The 19,749-nt window shown below is 71.0% G+C and overlaps 1 protein-coding gene across 6 annotated transcripts; it reads left to right on the top strand.

Moving 5' to 3' along the window:
* Positions 1-916: 916 nt before the first annotated feature.
* ZBTB4 (zinc finger and BTB domain containing 4) lies at positions 917-19,605 on the top strand. Of its 6 annotated transcripts, XR_010385907.1 has the most exons (5): positions 917-1,056; positions 3,929-4,049; positions 6,644-6,720; positions 12,924-18,478; positions 18,523-19,605. XR_010385907.1 is itself a non-coding variant. In XM_064501174.1 (4 exons), the coding sequence occupies exon 4, from the start codon at positions 12,939-12,941 to the stop codon at positions 16,212-16,214; it is 3,276 nt and encodes a 1,091-aa protein (XP_064357244.1). In that variant the 5' UTR covers positions 917-1,056; positions 3,929-4,049; positions 6,644-6,720; positions 12,924-12,938; the 3' UTR covers positions 16,215-19,605. The 6 variants fall into 6 exon arrangements, 4 of the variants coding, with proteins under 4 accessions (XP_064357244.1, XP_064357245.1, XP_064357246.1 ...); XR_010385908.1 differs by lacking the exon at positions 18,523-19,605 and having other exon boundaries at positions 13,050-13,180; XM_064501174.1 differs by having other exon boundaries at positions 12,924-19,605.
* The last annotated feature ends 144 nt before the right edge of the window (positions 19,606-19,749 follow it).

Raw genomic sequence — 19,749 nt, 5'->3', positions numbered from 1 at the left:
GCTACAGTTGTATCCCCGGCTATGTCCCTGCTGTGTGTTGTTGTACCCCTGGTTTTGTCCCTGCTGTGTCCCGTTGTACCTCTGAGTTGTACCCCAGTTGTGTGCCATTGTAGCCCTGGTTGTGCCCCACTTGTGTCCCCGCCGTGTCCCGTTGTACCCCCCAGTTGTACTCTAGTTGTGTACTGTTGTAGCCCCGGTTGCGTCCCAGTTGTCTCCCTGCTGTGTGCTGTTGTCCCCTGGGTTGTACCCCTGGTTGTCTCCCTGCCGTGTCCCGTTGCTCCCCTGGTTGTGTCCCGGTTGTGTCCCGTTGCTCCCCCGGTTGTCCCCCGGTTGTCTCCCCACTGTGTCCCGTTGTACCCCCGCCTGTCACCCCTCCCTCCCCGCCACACCCCCAAGTTTTGCCCCTCTTCCCCCAGTTCCCCCCTCCTCCCCCCCCCCCAGTGGCCCTATGCTCCCCCAGCTTGTCCCCCCCATCCAAGTGCCCCCCATTCCAGCCCCCCCTGGTTCCCCCCCCCCCGCTTCGGGTCCCCCCGGTTCCCCTCCCCATTCTGCCCCCCCCCCCCGCTCCGGGTCCCCCCATTCCGGGTCCCCCCCCGGTTCTCCCCCTGCTCCGGGTCCCCCCCGGTTCCGCCCCCCCCCCCCGTTCCGGGTCCCCCCAGTTCCCCCCCCCCGGTTCCGCCCCCCCCCGTTCCGGGTCCCCCCGTGGTTCCCCCCCCGTTCCGGGTCCCCCCGTGGTTCCCCCCCCGTTCCGGGTCCCCCCCGGTTCCGCCCCCCCCCGTTCCGGGTCCCCCCAGTTCCCCCCCCCCGGTTCCGCCCCCCCCCGTTCCGGGTCCCCCCAGTTCCCCCCCCCGGTTCCGCCCCCCCCCCCCGTTCCGGGTCCCCCCTCGGTTCCCCCCCCCGGTCCCCCCCCCCGTCCCCGCCCCCCCGCGGTGCCGCGCGGTGCCGGTGGCGGCGGGGCGGGCGGGGCGGGGGGGTCTCGCGCCCGCCCGGGCCCAGCGGCGCCGCCTCCATCTTGTGCCGCCGCCGCCGCCGCCGCCGCCGCCGCCTCCGCGCCAGGTACCGGCCCCGGCCCCCCCCTCCCGCCACCGACCCCCCCCTCCGCTACTGACCCCCCCCGCTACTGACCCCCCGCCCCGCTACCGACCCCCCCCCCCGGCACCACCCCCCCCCGGCACCGGCCGCCGCGGGCCTCGCACCCGCCCCCCCGCACCGGCCCCCGCTGCCCCCCCCCCCCGGCTCGGCACGGGCCCCCCGGGACCGGGACCCCCCCCCTCCCGGTACCGACACCCCCCTGGTACCGACAACCCCCCCCGGAACCGACCCCCCCCCCGGGGGCTCCTTACGGTCGCCCCCCCCCCGGTACCGCCCCCCCCCCCGGTGCTTGGTACCGACCCCCCTTCCCCATACCGACCCCCCCCGGGCACCTTCCCCCCCCCGCCCGGTACCGCCTGCCCCCCCCGGCTGCCCCCCCACCCCCCGGTACCGCCCCCCCCGGTAAACGGGGCTGGGGGGGCCCTTTGGAGGCCCCTGGGACCTCCGAAACACCCCTGGGACCCCCAAAACACCCCCGGGACCCCGTCAGAGCTGCGTGTCCCTGTGCGGTTGTGCGTGTGCGGTTGTGCGTGTGTCGTGTCCCCCCCAGGCTTGTGTCCGCGCGCGGCTGTGTATGTGGTTGTGCGTCCCTGCTTGCGACTGTGGGTCTGGGCACGCAGTTGTGTCTGCTGGCGACTGTGCACCCGCGCGGTTGTGTGTGTCTGCTTGTGACTGTGTGCGGTTGTGCGCGTCTGCTTGTGGATCCGCGTCCGTGAAGTCGTGCCTGCGGTTGTGCGTGCCTCAGCTTGTGACGATGTGTTTGTATGCAGTGATGTTTGTCCGCTTGCGACTGTCCGTACACCTGCGGTTGTGCGGGAGGTTGCGTGTCTCTGGCTGTGCATGCGGCTGTGTCTGCGTGGGATATTTTGCCCGGTTGTGTGTCTGCGTGCCTGTGCGTGCGGTTGTGCATGCGTGCGGTTGTGCGTGGTTGTGTGCGCAGGTGCATGTTGATAGTTTGGGGTGTGTTTGCGTGGAGAGGGTGTGCGGGGGGCGTGGAGGCGCACAGTGTTGTGTGCGTACAAGGTGCGCGGTTGTGTGTGCTGGTGTTTGGGGTGTTGTTACAGTGGGGTCTGCGCGTGCATCGTTGTGTGTGACAGTACAGCTGCCGTCTGCACACACGCTGGTACTTGAGCGAGTGTTGGTGTAAAGGGGTGTGTGCGCATGCGACTGTGGTAGGACATGCAGCTTTTGCTTGTGCATCTGTACGTGTGTTAATATTGGGGGGGTCGTATTGTAGAGTGTGCAGTTGTGCCCAACTCATGGTGTTGCATGTGTGTGACAGCAAATACAGCCACTGCCGCGTGTGCGTGTTGGTGTTGGCAGGTCGTATGGAGCGGGGTGCGTGTGCACGAGGCGTGCGGTTGTGTGCGCGTGTGAGGAGGGAGAAGTGGCAGGGACAGCCCCATGTGGGAGTGCGCGTGTTGTCGTCCAGGTGTGCGCGTGTGTTGTGTGACGGGGAGATACACCCGGGCTCGCACGCGTGTGTGCATCGGCAGGTGTGCCGCAGGCGCGCACTCACGTGGCCCACACAGGCGGTGTCGTGTCGTGTCGTGGGGTGTCGTGAGCGTCCCTGAGTGTGCGCTGAAGCGTACAGCGCGGGGGAAAGCGGTTGTGGTGTGTGTTGTGCTGCGCTGTGGGTGTGGCGGTGTCTAACTGTGTGTGTGGGCATGTTGTGGAGCGTGCTGGGGTGTGCATACGTTGTGCCTGTGCGTGTGTTGTAGCTGTGTGTGTATTGTGTAACATTGTGTATGCACGCAAAGAGTGTTGGGTGTGCTGGTTGTACTGTTGCGTGTGTGTCTATCACACAGCGCAGGCAGTCTGTTGTGTCACGTTTGTGCACGTTAGGGGTGTCGTAGTGCGTGCATGGCTGTTTTACGACACAGGCTCTCTGTTGTGTCACGTTGTGTGTGCACGTGAGAGGTGTCACGTGTGCGTGGGAGCTGGTTGTACTGTCGCGTAGGTGTTGGTTGTGCTACAGAGGGGCTGTGCGCTGTGTGCGCGTGTTGACAAGGTGTGAGTGTTCGTGTGTGCGATGTGTGGGTGTGCGCCACAGGTGTGCATACGGAGCACGGTGTGTGTGTGCATGTGCACACAACTGTTTGCACGTGCACGGTGTGAGTGTGTGCTGCGTGCCGGCTGTGCGTGCGCAGTGTGTGTGGGATGCAGTGTTTGTGTGCGCGGGGGGTGCACACCCGCCGTGTGTGTGCGTGGTGGGAGTGTGCGTGTGCTCTGCGTGCGCGTGGTCTTTGTGTGTGCGTGTGTGCGTGTAGGTGTTGTGCACGCGTGCTCCCGCGGTGTGCACTCACGCTGTGCGCGTACAGCGTGTTTGTGACTGGGCTGCGCGCTGTGCGTGTTTGTGTGTAGCGTGGGTGTCGCGTGCATTGCGTATGTGTCTGCATCGCGTGCTTGTGTGCCCCGTGGGTGTGCATGTGCGTGTACTGCGCTGCACACCGTGTGCGCACGGTGTTTGTGCGCACTGCGTGTGTTTGTGTGCGCTGTGGGTGTTGCGCGCGTTACGTGTGTGCTCGCACCGCGCGTGTTTGTGTGCGCCGTGGCTGTTGCATGCATCATGTCCGTGCCTGCGCCGTACCCCCGGCACGGTTGTGCACCTCACGGGGGTGTGTGGTACCCCTGCGCCTGCTGCGTGCCTGCCCCGGCTGTGTGCGCACCCACAGCGCGTGTGCGACTGTGCGCTGCGTCACCCTGCGTGCCAGCGTGGGGGTGGGCCTGGCCCCCCGGGGAACCTGGCAGGGTGCGGGCCCACGGCCGCCTGTGATCCCCTGCGGCCGCCTGTAGCCCCCCTGCAGCCGCCTGACCCATCCCTCGCACCCCACAGGCTCTTCCGTGGCGCCCGGTGTCTTTCCGCCCGCCTGTTCCTTTAACACACCCGGAGCAGGGGGTTGTGGTAGGAAGGGGGCCTCGTGACGTCACGCCCAGCCCGGCCAATGAGCATCCAGGTGAGTTTGACGTCTCCGTTCCCCGCTGTCCGATTGGCCCGGAGGGGGTGTGACACGGGGCGGGGTCCCCCCTTCTCTGCTCCCTCATTGGAGGCAGGTGAAAGGTCTTTCCCCTGTCAGGACCTCGGGAGGGGGGTTGCTGGGGGGGGGTTGTTTCCGTGGCAACAGCTGGGTGACATCCTCCCCCCCCCCAACTTCCTCCCCCGTCGCCGGGGGAACCGTGTCCTCCATCGCCGGGGATGTGATCGGCTGTTGCCGCGGTGACGTCTGGGCTCCCCGTACCCCCCGAGCAGCGGATGGAGGTTGTCAGGCGACTTCGGCGGTGGTCGGCAGGGGAGGGGGGGCGGGTTTCCGCGGCAACCCCCGCGTCCCCAGCGACCCCCCCTCCCCGCTTGTTGGGTGGGTGGGGAGGGGAGAGGGGGGTGTTTCCTCGCGGGGTTGTTCCGGTTCGTGGCGGGTTTCCGGGGAGGCCGGAGGGGGGTGTGTGCAGGGTTGGGTCTGTCGGTGCAGCGGGGGTAGCCCCCACCCCGCCGCCGCTGCACCCCGTTCTTGCCTGTCCCTCCGCCCCCCCCGGCACCTCGTCCCCTGGGCCTGCAGGCCTCCGGCTGTACCCGCTGCATCAGGTTGTCCCCCTGGGCCCTCCCGCTTGACCCCGCCCCCAATCGCAGCCGGCTGTACCCAGGGGGTCGCTCACCCCTGTTCCCATCCGGCTGTACCCCCCTACCCTCTCGTGTTCCCCCCCCACGCACTGGGCTGCATCTCCAACCCGCTCGGCTCCAACCGGGCTGGGCACACCCCCCTCGTGTCAGTCGGTGCCTCCCGCACCCCCCTCCTGCAGCTGACTGTACCTGCCTCGCACGCTGTCCCCCGTGCACCTCCCCACCGGCTACCACCCCCCCGCTGCTTGCGTCCGGCTGTGCAGGACACGTAAACCTTGGCGACGTCACTCTGTGCCCGACGACGACTGACTAATGACCTCACGCCGTAGCTGACGCGCCCCCAGTCCCTGATGACGTCACGCTCAGTGGCACCCCTGCCTACGTCAGCAGGGCCCCGGGAGCAATTGATCTGGCTGTTGCCGTGTCGGGCTGTACCCACCACACGCCCCGTCAATGCACGGCGCGCGCTGACGGTCCCAGGGACTGGAAACCGGTCCCGGCCTCTCTGGTTTCACAACCCCCGGCTCCCCCCGGCGCAGCCACGTTACGCCTGTCTGCTCCACGGCAACAGCGACGACGTCTTGTGCACAACACCGTCCCTCGGGAGCGCGCGCGGCACACGTCCTCTGCAACGCTGGCACGGTGTGTGTCGTCCACCCCCACCCCGTGCCAACAGGCGCTTCCTCATGTGCTGTGCATTGCCCGTGTCGTGCGGTAGCCGGAGATGTACACCCTCACAACACCGTGCTGGCACACGCACCAAGGGCTGCACTTGTGCCGTGACAGGCAGAACAGGCCTCAAGTGCACACGCTGCTGCTGCCGTTTTGACACCCGCAGCCTGCGTTGTGGCCGACTGTACTTCTGTGCTTGACTCCAGTGCGTCAGGGCGTTTGCACCACAGGTGGTGCAGAACACCGTCCCAGAGCACACCTGGGTCCCGTCACAGGACGCGCTATGGGCCGTGCGGCTGTACCAGGCACTTCCCGGCATCTCTGATCTCCAAGTGTAGCTGGGAGAGAGGGACACACGTGCACACCTGCTGGGTCAGCCGCGACAGCACTACACCTTTTTTGGGCGACTGTCAACTCCAAAAGCACCTCTTTGCACCTCCTTAAATTGGGGGGATCTGCGGTACTGTCCCCCCAACGCCGATTGTTTCCAGCTGTTCTACAAGCTCACACGTGCACCTTGGAGCAGCTGTATTTGTAGTTACACATGTACACACATGCACGCACACCCGTCCTACTGGAAGATGCGCTGTGATCCCTGACTGCCTCCGACTGTAGCTTTCCCCTCCACCTCCCTGTGATCCCAGGTACAGCTTGCCTGAGCGCTGACGGACTCCAGCAGGACTCTGGTCATGCTCACACCCCCGCTAAATCACAGCGGGCGACCGAGTGTCCTTGACACAGCCGCTGCCCAGGAGAGCCAGGACTTTGCAGGCACGAGGTGCCCCTGCCGGTCTCCGCCTCGCTCCGCCTGTGCCTGGCCCGTGCACACACATACGCGCACCCCTCCGCCACGCTCAGCGGTTACAGCGTGCCGTAGCTGTACCACACCTCGTCCCGGCATGCCCGCGGTGATGGCGCGGTTGTGACATGCCCGGCCGCGCCGCTGGCAGCCTCCGGGCATCGCTGGCGCCCTGCCCGCTCGTCACGGTGTAGCGGAGGGGGTTGCTGCTTCCCGCCACTCCGCCTGTACCTGCCACATGTTATCGCCCCTCTGACTGTGCTCTGACTGTAGCTGGGCTTCACTCGCTCACCACCCCCCCACCCCCGGCCTGGCTCTGGTCCTGACTCGTTTTCTGCCTGTTGCTGCCTGACAACAGCCGCACAGACGTGGGTTTTGGGGTGTATCCCGGCTCCGGGGATCCCCCCCAGCCCCCCGGGGACCCAGGCGTCCGGGGGGTGCTGACCCCGCTCTGTTCCCCCCAGGAGGCCCTGCCGGCAGTGACCCCCCACCGAGGACCCCCGGAGCAACCACACCTAGTCCATGAGGCCTCCGCTCACAGGTAGGGGGCGCCCCGCTCCGTCGCCGCGGCAACCCCCCGCTCTACAACCGCCCCCCCCGTCACCTTGACGACCGGCCTGGTCTAGAACCCCCCCATGGCAGCCCGCCTGCTCTAGAACCCCCCCCCATCTCCATGGCGACCGGCCTGCTCTAGAACCCCCCCCATCTCCACGGCGACCGGCCCTGGTCTAGAACCCCCCCATCTCCATGGCGACCGGCCCTGGTCTAGAACCCCCCCCATCTCCATGGTAACCCAGCCCTGGTCTAGAACCACCCCCAGCCCTGCCTGTTGCTATGGTAACTTTGAGCCCCCCCCCCCCCAGCAGTGCTGGGTCCGATCCTGCCTCACGGCACTGGGGGTGCTGGCTCTGGGGGTCTGGTCCTGCCCCATGGCAATGCGGGGTGCTGGCTCTGGGGGTCCGATCCTGCCCCACGGCAATGCAGGGTGCTGGCTATGGGGCTGAATCCTGCCCCCCATCAATGCGGGGTGCTGGCTCTGGGGGTCTGGTCCTGCCCCACATCAATGCAGGTGCAGGCTATGGGGCCGAATCCTGCCCCACATGAGTGCAGGGTGCTGGCTCTGGGGTTCCAATCCTGCCCCACATCAGTGCAGGTGCTGGCTATGGGGCTGAGTCCTGCCCCACATCAGTGCAGGGTGCCAGCACTGGCGGGCCGGATCCTGCCCCACGGCACTGGGGGTGCTGGCTCTGGGGGTCCAATCCTGCCCCACATCAGTGCGGGGTGCTGGCTCTGGGGGTCTCATCCTGCCCCACATCAATGTGGGGTGCTGGCTATGGGGCTGAATCCTGCCCCACATCAACGCGGGATGCTGGCTCTGGTGGTCTGATCCTGCCCCACATCAACGCGGGGTGCTGCCTCTGGGGGTCTCATCCTGCCCCACATCAATGTGGGGTGCTGGCTATGGGGCTGAATCCTGCCCCACATCAACGTGGGGTGCTGGCTATGGGGGTCTCATCCTGCCCCACATCAATGTGGGGTGCTGGCTATGGGGCTGAATCCTGCCCCACATCAACGCGGGGTGCTGGCTCTGGGGGTCTCATCCTGCCCCACATCAGTGCAGGGTGCTGGCCATGGGGGTCTCATCCTGCCCCACGGCACTGGGGGTGCTGGCTATGGGGCTGAGTCCTGCCCCACGGCAGTGCAGGGTGCCAGTGCTGGCGGGCCGGATCCTGCCCCGGCACCGGAGGAGGTCGGGGGGGGGGGGAGGTGGATCCCGGCAGGATCCCGGCGGGATCCCGGGGGCTCCGGGGGGCTCCGTGGGGCTGGGGGCTGGCGCGACCCCCCCGGCAGCGCTGGCCCGGGGCCCGGGCGGGGGGCCAAGGCCGGCTTCCAGGCCGCCGCGCCGGGGAGGGATCCGGCCGCCGCGCACATCCGGGATCTCCCGGGATCCGGGGGGGCCGCACCCTGCTCCAGGTAGAGCCGCCCCCCGGCCACCCCGCGACCCGCTGCCGGGGGGGGGGGGCTGCGGCGCTGGATCCCCGCCCCACGGATCGGGGGGGGGGGGGCTGGGATCTGCCGGGATCGGGGAGGGGCCGGCTGGATCCCAGCCCCCCTGGGGGGGCATCCGGGGGCTGGAGCTCAGCCCGGGTGGGATCTGGGATCGGGGGGAGGGGCTGGATCTCAGCCCGAGCGGGATTTGGGATCTGGGATTGGGGAATGGGGGATTAGATCCCAGCCCATCTGGGATCCAGGATCTGGGCGCAGGATCTCCGTCTGGGTGGGATCTCGGACTGGGGGGGGCTAGATCCCCACCCAGGTGGGATCTGGGGTCTGGATCCCAGCCCAGGCAGGATCTGGGATCGGGGGGAGCTGGATCCCAGCCCCGGTGGGTTCTGGGGTTGCCTGGGATCTGGGGGGCTGGGTATTGGCTGGGCTGGGTCTGGGATCACCTGGGATCTGGGGGGCCGGGTCTCACCCGAGGTGGGACCTGGGCGTCCCCCAGGATCTGGGATCTCCGGAGACCCACGGATCCGAGTGTCACCTGTGACAGACCTGGGATCTCCTGGGATCCATGGACCTGGGTATCATCTCTGAGAGACCTGGGGTTCCCCGGGATCTGTGAGGTTATTGGCTGGGCCTGGGATCTCCCGGGATCCGGGGTCCGGGGGGATGCGTCTCTGCCCGAGTGGATCCGGGAGCTCCCGGGATACTGGCTCAGATTTGGGGTCACTCAGGATCTGTGGGGCCAGATGTTGGCTCGGATCTGGGACCCCCAGTGGATCTGGGATCCCTGGCGGGGGGGGGGGGATCTCAGGGACCGGGCTGGGGGGATCCCCTGGGAATCCCATATCCCGTGACCCCAGGGGGGATCCTGTGACCCTGGGGGATCCCATCACCCCCGAGAGATCCCGTGACCCTGGTGGGATCCCGTGACCCTTCCAGGGAACCCAGGACCCCAAAGGGACCCTGTGACCCCAGGGGGATCCCGTGACCCTGGGGGCAGAGCAGGGAATGCTGGGAAGGGCCGGGGGGCACATTTCTGCCCCCCCCGTGTTTGGGGTGATCTAGGGGGATCATTAAGGGGGGGGGTCCTGGGGGGGCAGCTTGGGGGGCAGATGGGGGGTCTTGAGGGATCTATGGGGCAGGATGGGGGCAGATTGGGGGTTCTGGGGGGTCCTGAGGCAGGTTGGGGGGCACGACGGGGGTCTTGGGGGTGTGGGGGGCAGGTCGTGGGGCAGATTGGGGGTCCTGGGGGGTAGAGGGGCAGTCTGGGGGGCAGGATGAGGGTCCTGGGGGTCCATAGGGTGGGTTGGGGGGCAGGTTGGGGGTCCCGGGAGGGTCTGGGGGGCAGGATGGGGATCCTGGAGGTGTGTGGGGCAGGTTGGGGGGCAGGATGGGGCTCTCAGAGGTATGTGGGGCATGTTGGGGGGCAGATTGGGGGTCCTGGGACATCTGAGGGGCAGCTTGGGGGTCTTGGGGGTGCATGGGGCAGGCCAGGGGGCTGGTTGGGGGTCCCAGCAGGGTCTGGGGGGCAGCTTGGGGGGTCCTGGGTGTGTGTGGGGCAGAATAGGGGGCAGCTTGGGGGTCCGGGGGCTGCAGGAGGCAGCTTGGGGGGCAGCTTGGGGGCTCTGGGGGTGCGTGGGGCAGGCTGGGGGGCAGAAAGGGGGTCCCGGCGGTGGGGGGGGCAGGCTGGGGGGGGGGAGATTGGGCTGCTGGGAGTCTGGGGGGCAGGTTGGGGGGCAGGACGGGGGTCTCAGGGCTATGGGGGGCAGGTTGGGGGGCAGGAAGGGGGTCTCGGGAGTGGGGGTGGCTGTGGGGCAGCCCAGCAGCGCTGTGGGTCGTGCTGCGTGTCAGGCCGTGGGGCAGCCCAGGCGCCGTGGGGCGCGCCGTGGGTCACATCACGGGGCAGCCCCGGCATCGGCAGCGCCGTGGGGCACGCCGTGGGGCGGCCCCGGCACTGTGGATCATGCCATGGGGCAGCCCCCATGCCGTGGGGCGTGCCATGGGGCAGCCCCAGCATCGGCGGCATCATGGGTCACACCGTGGGGCAGGCCTGGCGCCGTGGGGCAGGCCGTGGGGCGCGCCGTGGGGCAGCCCCGGCGTCGGAGGCGCCGTGGGTCGTGCCGTGGGTCGTGCCGCGGGTCGGCCCCGGCGCCGTGGGGCGCGCCGTGGGGCAGCCCTGGCATCAGCGGCGCCGTGGGTCGCGCCGCGGGTCGGCCCCGGCGCCGTGGGTCGCGCCGTGGGTCGCGCCGTGGGTCGCGGCGCGCGGCCGCCTCCCGCAGCCATTTTAGCCGCCAGCCGGGGAGGCCCCGCCGCAAAATGGCTCCGCGGCGCCGCGGGGGGGCCGGGGCGGGGGCCGCGCCGTGGGGCGCGCCGTGGGGCACGCCGGGACCCCCCGACCCTGCTGTGTGCCGGGTGGGGTGGGATGTGTGGGGCTGGGGGGGGTGTGTGCTGTGGGGCTGGGGACCCCCGAGCTATGGGGCTGAGGCACCCCCGAGCCATGGGGCAGGAAGGGCCCTGATCTGTGGGGCTGAGAGACCCCCACGCTGTGGGGCTGAGGGCCTGGATCTGTGGGGCTGGGGACCCTCAAGCCGTGGGGCTGAGGACCCTGATCTGCGGGACTGAGGACCCCCAAAGTGTGGGGCTGGGGACCCCCTGAGCCATGGGGCAGGCAGGGCCCTGGGGACCCCCGAAGTGTGGGGCTGGGGACCCCTGAGCCGTGGGGCAGGCAGGGCCCTGGGGACCCCCGAAGTGTGGGGCTGGGGACCTCCAAGCCGTGGGGCAGGCAGGGCCTTGGGGACCCCCGAAGTGTGGGGCTGGGGACCTCCTGAGCCGTGGGGCAGGCAGGGCCCTGGGGACCCCCGAAGTGTGGGGCTGGGGACCCCCTGAGCCATGGGGCAGGCAGGGCCCTGGGGACCCCCGAAGTGTGGGGCTGGGGACCCCTGAGCCGTGGGGCAGGCAGGGCCCTGGGGACCCCCAAAGTGTGGGGCTGGGGACCTCCAAGCCGTGGGGCAGGCAGGGCCCTGGAGACCCCCAAAGTGTGGGGCTGGGGACCCCTGAGCCGTGGGGCAGGCAGGGCCCTGGGGACCCCCGAAGTGTGGGACTGGGGACCTCCAAGCCGTGGGGCAGGCAGGGCCCTGGGGACCCCCAAAGTGTGGGGCTGGGGACCCCCAAATGTGTCCCCACTCCTCCCCCCACCCCTCCCCTGTCCCTGAGGTCCCCCGGGGGGGACCCCAGCGTCTGGCCACCTCCAGGGAGGGGACCTTCGTGTCCAGGTGTCCCCAGGGAGGGGACACCGGCGTCCGGGTGTCCCTGGAGAGGGGACCCTGGTGTCCAGGTGTCCCCAGGGATGGGACCCCATGCCCAGACCCCCCCAGGGATGGGACCCCGGTGTCCGAGTGTCCCCAGGGATGGGACCCTGGTGTCGGGGTGTCCCTGGAGAAGGGAACCTGCTGTCCGGGTGTCCCCAGGGATGGGACACTGGTGTCCAGACTCCTCCAGGGATGGGACCCCAACACCCGGGTGTCCCTGGAGAAGGGACCCTGGTGTCCAAGTGTCCCCAGGGATGAGACCCCGGTGTCCAGACCCCCCAGGGATGGAATCCCGGTGTCCGAGTGTCCCTGGAGAAGGGACCCTGGTGTCCAGACCCCCCAGGGATGGGACCCCGGTGTCCGAGTGTCCCTGGAGAAGGGACCCTGGTGTCCAGACCCCCCCAGGGATGGGACCGAGATGTCCAGGTGTCCCTGGAGAAGGGACCCCATGCCCAGACCCCCCCAGGGACGGGACCCCAACACCCGGGTGTCCCTGGAGAAGGGACCCCGGTGTCCAGGTGTCCCCAGGGAGGGGACCCCATGCCCAGACCCCCCCAGGGATGGCACCCCATGCCCAGACCCCCCCCAGGGACGGGACCTTGGCACCCAGCTGTCCCCAGAGAAGGGACCCCGGTGTCCGAGTGTCCCCAGGGATGGCACCCCATGTCCAGACCCCCCCAGGGACGGGACCCCGGTGTCCAAGTGTCCCCAGGGACGGCACCCCATGCCCAGACCCCCCCAGGGATGGGACCCTGGCACCCGGGTGTCCCCAGGGAGGGGACCCCAGTGCCCAGACCCCCAGGGATGGGACTGAGATGTCCAGGTGTCCCTGGAGAAGGGACCCCATGCCCAGACCCCCCCAGGGACGGGACCTTGGCACCTGGGTGTCCCCAGAGAAGGGATCCAGGTGTCTGAGTGTCCCCAGGGATGGCACCCCATGCCCAGACCCCCCCAGGGATGGGACCCCGGTGTCCGAGTGTCCCCAGGGACGGCACCCCATGCCCAGACCCCCCCAGGGATGGGATTGAGATGTCCAGGTGTCCCTGGAGAAGGCACCCCATGCCCAGACCCCCCCAGGGATGGGACCCCGGTGTCCGAGTGTCCCCAGGGATGGGACCCCAGTGCCCAGACCCCCAGGGATGGGACCTTGGCACCCAGACCCCCCCAGGGACGGGACCCTGGTGTCCGAGTGTCCCCAGGGACGGCACCCCATGTCCAGACCCCCCCAGGGAGGGCACCCCATGCCCAGACCCCCCCCAGGGACGGGACCTTGGCACCCAGCTGTCCCCAGAGAAGGGACCCCGGTGTCCGAGTGTCCCCAGGGAGGGCACCCCATGCCCAGACCCCCCCAGGGACGGCACCCCCCCCTCCCCCCGCGCCCCCGCGCTCCGGTGCCGGGGGGGGGGGCCGCGACGGCTGTGGGCGCCCGCAGGTGCGCGCCGCGGGGATGGCTCCGGTCGTGGAGGTGTCGGACGCGGGGCACTGCCGGTCGCTGCTGCTGGAGCTGAACGAGCAGCGCCTGCGGGGCCAGTTCTGTGACGTGACCATCATCGCCGAGGACACCAAGTTCCGGGCCCACAAGAACGTCCTGGCCGCCTCCAGCCCCTACTTCAAGGAGGCGCTGGCCGAGGGGCCGGCGTGCCGGGCGCCCGCCCACGTCCTCGAGCTGCCCGGCGTCCAGGCCGGCGTCTTCTCCGACGTCCTCAACTTCATCTACAACTCGCGCCTCTCGGTGCCCTCGGCGGCGGCCGCCCGCGAGCTGGGAGCCGTGGGCCGGCGCCTGGGCATCCCCTGCCTCGAGGGCCTGGAGGCCGCGCCGGGGGACATGAACGGCTCCTCCGCCCCCTCGTCCTCGGCCCCGTCGCCCGTCGACCTGACGTGCCCGGCGCGGGCCAGCCCGGCGGGCGAGGCGGGCCGCGGCGCTGCCCAAGGGCCCGGCCTGCTCTTCGCCCTGCGCCCGGCGGCCTCCGAGGCGGCGGCGGCGGCGGCGGCGGCGGCGGCGTTGCGGTGCGGCTTCTGCGGGCGGGCCTTCAGCACGGCGGCCGCCCTGGGCCTGCACGCCAAGCTGCACCGGGCCCGCCGCGCCCTGGCCTGCCGCCACTGCGGCAAGACCTTCATCCACGTCAAGCGGCTGCAGACCCACGAGGTGCTCTGCAAGGAGGCCGAAGGCGCCCACCACCACCACCACCACCACCACCACCACCACCACCACCCGCCGCCGCCGCCGCCGCCGCACGAGCCGCCGCCGCACGAGCCGCCGGCCAAGGCGCCGGGCGCCAAGAAGACGCTGCTGCTGCGGCCCCGCGGGGCCGAGCCGCCCGCCGCCGCCGCCGAGCAGGACCACTTCGCCAAGGTGGTGGACGGCCACGTCATCTACTTCTGCGCGGTGTGCGAGCGCTCCTACATGACGCTGTCCAGCCTCAAGCGGCACGCCAACGTGCACTCGTGGCGCCGCAAGTACCCCTGCCGCTACTGCGACAAGGTCTTCGCCCTGGCCGAGTACCGCACCAAGCACGAGGTGTGGCACACCGGCGAGCGCCGCTACCAGTGCATCTTCTGCTGGGACACCTTCGTCACCTACTACAACCTCAAGACCCACCAGAAGGCCTTCCACGGCATCAGCCCCGGGCTCATCTCCTCCGAGAAGACGCCCAACGGCGGCTACAAGCCCAAGCTCAACGCCCTCAAGCTCTACCGCCTGTTGCCCATGCGCTCGCACAAGCGGCCCTACAAGACCTACAGCCAGAACTTGGTGCCCGCCGGGCTGCTGCTGCCCGCCCGGCCCGAGGGCCTGAGCGGCGACGGCGAGGCCTTCGCCGCCGGCGCCTCCGCCGAGGCGCCCGAGCCGCCGCGCTTCCTGCTGCCGGCGGCGGCCGTGGCCGTGGCGGAGCCGGGCCGCGGCGCCGAGGCCGCCTCCGTCATCGCCTACGGGCGCCCGGCCGCCTCCGTCATCGTGCACGGCGGCGGCGGCGGCGGCGGTGGCGGCGGGGGGACGGCCGCCACCACCTCCGTCATCGCCTACAACGGGGCCGCCGGTGACGCCGCCGCCGCCGCCGCCGCCGCCGCCCCGCCGCCGGTGCCGGTGCCGGCCGCCAAGCCCATGAAGAAGCAGGTGCTGCGGGACTACATCGAGGCGCAGCGGGCCGCGGCGGCCCAGCAAGGCGGCGGCACCGGCGCCGAGACCGCGGCGGGCGGCGAGGCCCCGGCGGCCTCCTCCTCCTCCTCCTCCTCCCCGCCGCCGCCGCCGCCGCCGCGCCGGCCCCGCGCCGGCCGCACCATGACCTACGTGGCCAAGCCGGCCTACGTGGGCACGGCGGCCGAGAGCCGGGCCGCGCCGCTCTGCCAGATCACCGTGCGCATCGGCGAGGAGGCCATCGTCAAGCGGCGCATCTCCGAGACCGACCTGCGGCGCGACAAGGACGGCGGCGAGGGCGAGGGCGACGGGCCGCCGGCCGCCGACAGCGCCGAGGAGGACAGCGACGCCGAGGACCAGCTCTGGCGGCCCTACTACACCTACAAGCCCAAGCGGAGAGGAGCCGCCGCCGCCGCCGCCGCCGCCGCCGCCCCCAAGGCCAAGAAGCCGCGGTGGCGCCGCCGGCTGCGCTCGCTGCGCTGGGCCCAGGCGTCCGGCCCCGCCGCCGCCGCCGCCGAGGAGGAGGAGGAGGAGGAGGAAGGCAGCCCCGGCGGGTCGGACGCCGAGGCGGGGGGCAAAGGGGCCGGCAAGCGGGGCGCCGAGTGGAAGCACCGCTGCGGCGCCTGCGGCAAGCTCTTCTCGGCGCTCAAGAAGCTGCGCAAGCACGAGCGGGCGCACGGGCGGCCCGGCGCGGCCGCGGCGGCGGTGACACCGGCGGGGACAGCCCCCCGCGTCGGCCGCCGGCCCTCGCTCAAGTTCGCCTGCGCCCACTGCGCCAAGGTGTGCAAGACGGCGGCGGCGCTGAGCCGCCACGCCAAGCGGCACCAGGGCCAAGCCGGGCCGGCCGCCGCCTCGCCGCCGCCGCCGCCGCCGCCGCCCTCCGTCATCGCCTACACCAAGAAGGCGACGCCGGAGGCGCCCGTCAAGGAGGAGGACCCGCAGGAGATGCAGGTGTCGTCCTCCAGCGGCGACGGCGTCCGCACCGCCGCCGCTACAGCCGCCGCCGTCACCGCGCCGCCGCTACAGCCGCCGCCGCCGCCGCCGCCGCCGCCGCCGGTGGAGGTGGCGGGCCCCAGCCGCGGCTCGGTGCAGGACCCCGTGGTGTCGCACACGGGGCCGGCGGGGCTGCGCGACGGTGACGGTACCGCCGCCGCACCGCCGTCCTACGGGTACCCGGTGCAGGAGTACCCGCTGCCGCTGCTGGCGGCCGCCGCGGGCCGGACTCGCAGGGCCGGGGAGGAGCGCGGCGGCGGCGGCGGCGGCGGCGGCGGCGGCGGCGTCACCGTCACCGGCGGCGTCAGCGGCGGCGTCACCGTCACCGGCGGGCCGCCCAAGCCCTACCCCTTCGCCTACGGCCCCCGGCTGTTGGCCGCCTACCCCTACGGCTTCCCGCTGCCCGTGGCCCTCAACATGGTGCTGCCCGAGGCCAAGGCCTTCCTCCCCGGCGTCTTCGGCTACGCCGTGGCCGAGGGGCCGCCGGCGGCGGACGGGGGGCCGGGGGGGCCGGGGGCCGCGGGGGCGGCGCCGGGGGGGGCCGGGGGGGCCGACGGCGACGGGGGCGAGCGGCCCCGCAAGGGCGGCGGGACCTGAGCGGGGGGGCGCCGGGGGGGGGGGGGGACACCCCTCTCCCTCCCCGTGGGGGGACCTGGAGGGGGCTGGGGGGGGGCCCCCCGTGCGGAGGGGGTGGTAAGGGGTCCCCTGCCCCATAGCGGGTGATGGGGGGGTCCCTGCCCCACAGTGGGTGGCAGAGGGGGTCCCCTGCCCCATAGAGGGGTGAGAAGAGGGTCCCCTGCCCCATAGAGGATGGCGGAAGGGTCCCCTAACCCATAGGGGATTGGAGGGGGGGTCCCTGACCCATAGCAGGTGACAAAGGGGGTCCCCTGCCCCATAGGGGGTGGCTGAAGGGTCCCCTGCCCCATAGGGGATTGCCGGGGGGGTCCCCTGCCCCGTAGAGGATGGCTGGAGGGTCCCCTGCCCCATAGGGGATTGGGGGGGGTCCCCTGGTGTGTAGGCGATGGCGGGGGGGGTCCCCTGCCCTACAGGGGATTGAGGGGGGTCCCCTGCCCTATAGGGGACTGCAGGGGGGGCTTTTGCCCCATAAGGGGGAGTGGGGTCCCTCCAACCCCCATAGGGGATTGGGGGGGGTCCCTGCCCTATAGCTCTTGGGGGGGGGGTCCCATGACCCAGGGGGCAGCTGAGGGGGGCTGCTGCCCCATAGGGGATCGCAGGGGGTCCCCTGCCCCATAGGGGAGAGCAGAGGGGTCCCGGACCCCCCCCAAACCGGGGCATCCCCACCCCATAGGGGAGGGGGGGCAGCGACCCCCCCCATGGGCGATGTGGGGCAGGGGGAGCCCCCTTGGGACCAATACGAGCGCGGGGGGGGCACTGGGTATACTGGGGTCCCCCCAGTTACCCCAGTATATTGGGACCCCCAATATATTGCCCCCCACTTTAGTGCCCTCCCAAGTGTATAGGCCCCCCCCAAGCATATAGGGCCCCCCCATATATAGGGACCCCCCCCGGATTCGCCCCCTTCCCCCCCATTTCGGGGCGCCCCCCCCCCCATTGCACCTTACGGCATCGCAGCGACATTCCAGCGCCCCCCGCCCTCGTGCAAGCCCCGCCCCCTCGTGCAAGCCCCGCCCCCCGCGCGAGGCCCCGCCCCACGGAGCCCAGCGTCTTCCTTGCACGGCCCCGGCGGGGGGGGGGGGGGCTCATCCTCGTGCGTCGCACAGCCACCCCCGTGCACCCCCCCGCGTCCCCCCCCGGCTCCTCGTGCAAGGCCCGGCTTCGTGCAACGCCCGCCCCGTGCAAAAGCCGCCTCACACTCCGCCCCGCTGCACCAGGCTTGTGCAAGGCCGTGCAAACCCCCCCCCCGTCGTCGCCCTCGCACGCCCGGGCGGGGGGGGCCCTGTGCAAGCCCCCTCCCCGTGCAAGGCCCGTCTCTCTGCAGCGCCCTCGTGCAAGCCCCGCCCCCGCGCAAGCCCCGCCCCCGTGCAACGCACGCCTGCGCGAGGCCTGGCCTCGTGCGACGCACAGCGCGACCCCCCCCCGTCCCCGTGCAAGGCCCGCCTCCACGCTACGCCCAGCCGTGCAAGGCCCGGTCCCCCCCCCGTCCCGCCGTGCGAGGCTCGTGCGAGGGCCCTCGTGCAAGGCCCATCCTCGTGCAAGGGCTCCTCGTGCGAGGCTCCTCGTGCAAGGCTTCTTCTCGTGCAAGCGCTGCTGTCGTGGAAGGGCTGGGCTCCGGCGAGGGCTGTGTCCTCGTGCAAGGCCCAGCCTCGTGCAAGGGCTCCTCGTGCGAGGATGGGCCTTGTGCAAGGCTCATCCTCGTGCGAGGCCCCTCGTGCAAAGTCTATCCTTGTGCAAGGCCCCTCCTCGTGCAACGCTCGTCCTTGAATGAGACCCCTTGTGCAAGGGCTCCTTGTGTGAGGCCCGTCCTTGTGCAAGGCTTTTCCTCGTGCAAGGCCCCTTGTGCAAGGCCCATGCTCGTGCAAGGCTCGGCCTCAGGCAAGGTGCCTCGTGCAAGGCCCGTCCTCGTGCAAGGGCTCCTCGTGCAAGGTTCGTCCTCGTGCAAGGGCTCCTTGTGCAAGGCCCAACCTTGTGCAAGGCCCATCCTCGTGCAAGGGCTCCTTGTGCAAGGCCCATCCTCGTGCAAGGCCCGTCCTCGTGCAAGGGCTCCTCGTGCAAGGCCCGTCCTCGTGCAAGGCCCAACCTTGTGCAAGGCCTGTCCTTGTGCAAGGCCTCCTTGTGCAAGGCCCATCCTCATGCAAGGCCCGTCCTCGTGCAAGGCCCGTCCTTGTGCAAGGGCTCCTTGTGCCAGGCCCATCCTCGTGCAAGGCCCGTCCTCGTGCAAGGCCCCTTGTGTGAGGACTCCTCGTGCAAGGGCCCCTCGTGCAAGGCCCTTCCTCGTGCAACGCCCCCTCCTCACACAAGGACCCCCCCCCCGCCGGCCCCCTCCTCGTGCGCATCCCCCCCCCACGTTGCCCCCTCGTGCGTCGCACGCCCGCGGCCCCCCCCACCCCGTCGTGCGTCGCACGCCCGCGGCCCCCCCCCCCGCCCGGATTTGCACTTTCCCGGCCGCGTTTGCTACTGACTGTCCCGGCGCGGCCCCCCCCCCCCCGCCCCCCCCGCGGCCCCTCCTGCGCCCACGGCACTTTAACGGGGGGGGGGGGCGAAAAAGAGGCGAAAAAGGCAAAAAAAAGCAAAAAAAGGCAAAAATGGTGAAAAAATGGGGGGCGGGAGCGGGGGGGAGCTGGGGGGAGGGGGAGGCGCCGGGACCCCCCCAACCCGGGTGGGGGCACCGCGGTGGGGCACCCGGTTTGGGGGGGGGGGTCCCCATGGGGTGGCCCCGATTTGGGGGTCCCCGATTTGGGGGTCTCCAAAGAGGGGGGGCTCTGGGGGTCCCCTATGGGGTGTCCCCAATTGCAGGGGGTCCCCAAAGGGGGTGGCCCTGGGGGGGGCCCCCAATTTGGGGGTCTCCCATTGGGGTGACCCCAAGGGAGTGTCCCCAAAGGGGGTGGCCCTGGCGGGTCCCCAATTGGGGGGGGTCTCCATGGGGTGACCCCGATGGGGGGGGTCCCCAATTGGGTGGCCCTGGTGGGTCCCCAATGGGGATGTCCCCAATTGGGGGGGGGGTCTCCATGGGGTGACCCCAATGGGGGTGGCCCTGGCATGTCCCCAAATGGGGGTGGCCCCAATGGGGTGGCCCGGGGGGGGTCCCCAATGGGGGGGTCCCCAAATGGGGGTGTCCCCAATGGGGTGGCCCGGGGGGGGTCCCCAATGGGGGTGTCCCCAAATGGGGGTGTCCCCAATTGGGGGGTCCCCAGGGGGTGGCTCCCGTCGGGGAGGTCTCCGGTCGGGGGGTCCCCGGCCGGGGGGGCCCGGGGGGGCCGCGGCGGCGGTCGGTGGCGGCGGTGACAAGTGTCCACTATTTATCTGCATCAGTGAGTGTTAGAGACGCCAATAAACACCGTAGAGCTGAGCCGGCCTCGGGGACCGGGGGGGGGACATTGGGGACCCAGGGGGACATGGGGGGACACCGGGGCCCGCGGAGGCATGGGGACATGGGAGGACACCAGGGGACGGGGGGACATAGGGGGACACCGGGGGGATGTAGGGGGCCCTT

This window comes from Dromaius novaehollandiae, chromosome 32 (assembly GCF_036370855.1).
Source record: "Dromaius novaehollandiae isolate bDroNov1 chromosome 32, bDroNov1.hap1, whole genome shotgun sequence".
NCBI lineage: Eukaryota > Metazoa > Chordata > Aves > Casuariiformes > Dromaiidae > Dromaius > Dromaius novaehollandiae.
The sequence above is the reverse complement of the archived record's forward strand: the minus strand, read 5'-3'. Positions and strand labels throughout refer to the sequence as shown.

Coding starts and splice junctions, on each gene's coding strand:
- ZBTB4 (XM_064501174.1), top strand. CDS start 12,939: ATGGCTCCGGTCGTGGAGGTGTCGGACGCGGGGCACTGCCGGTCGCTG.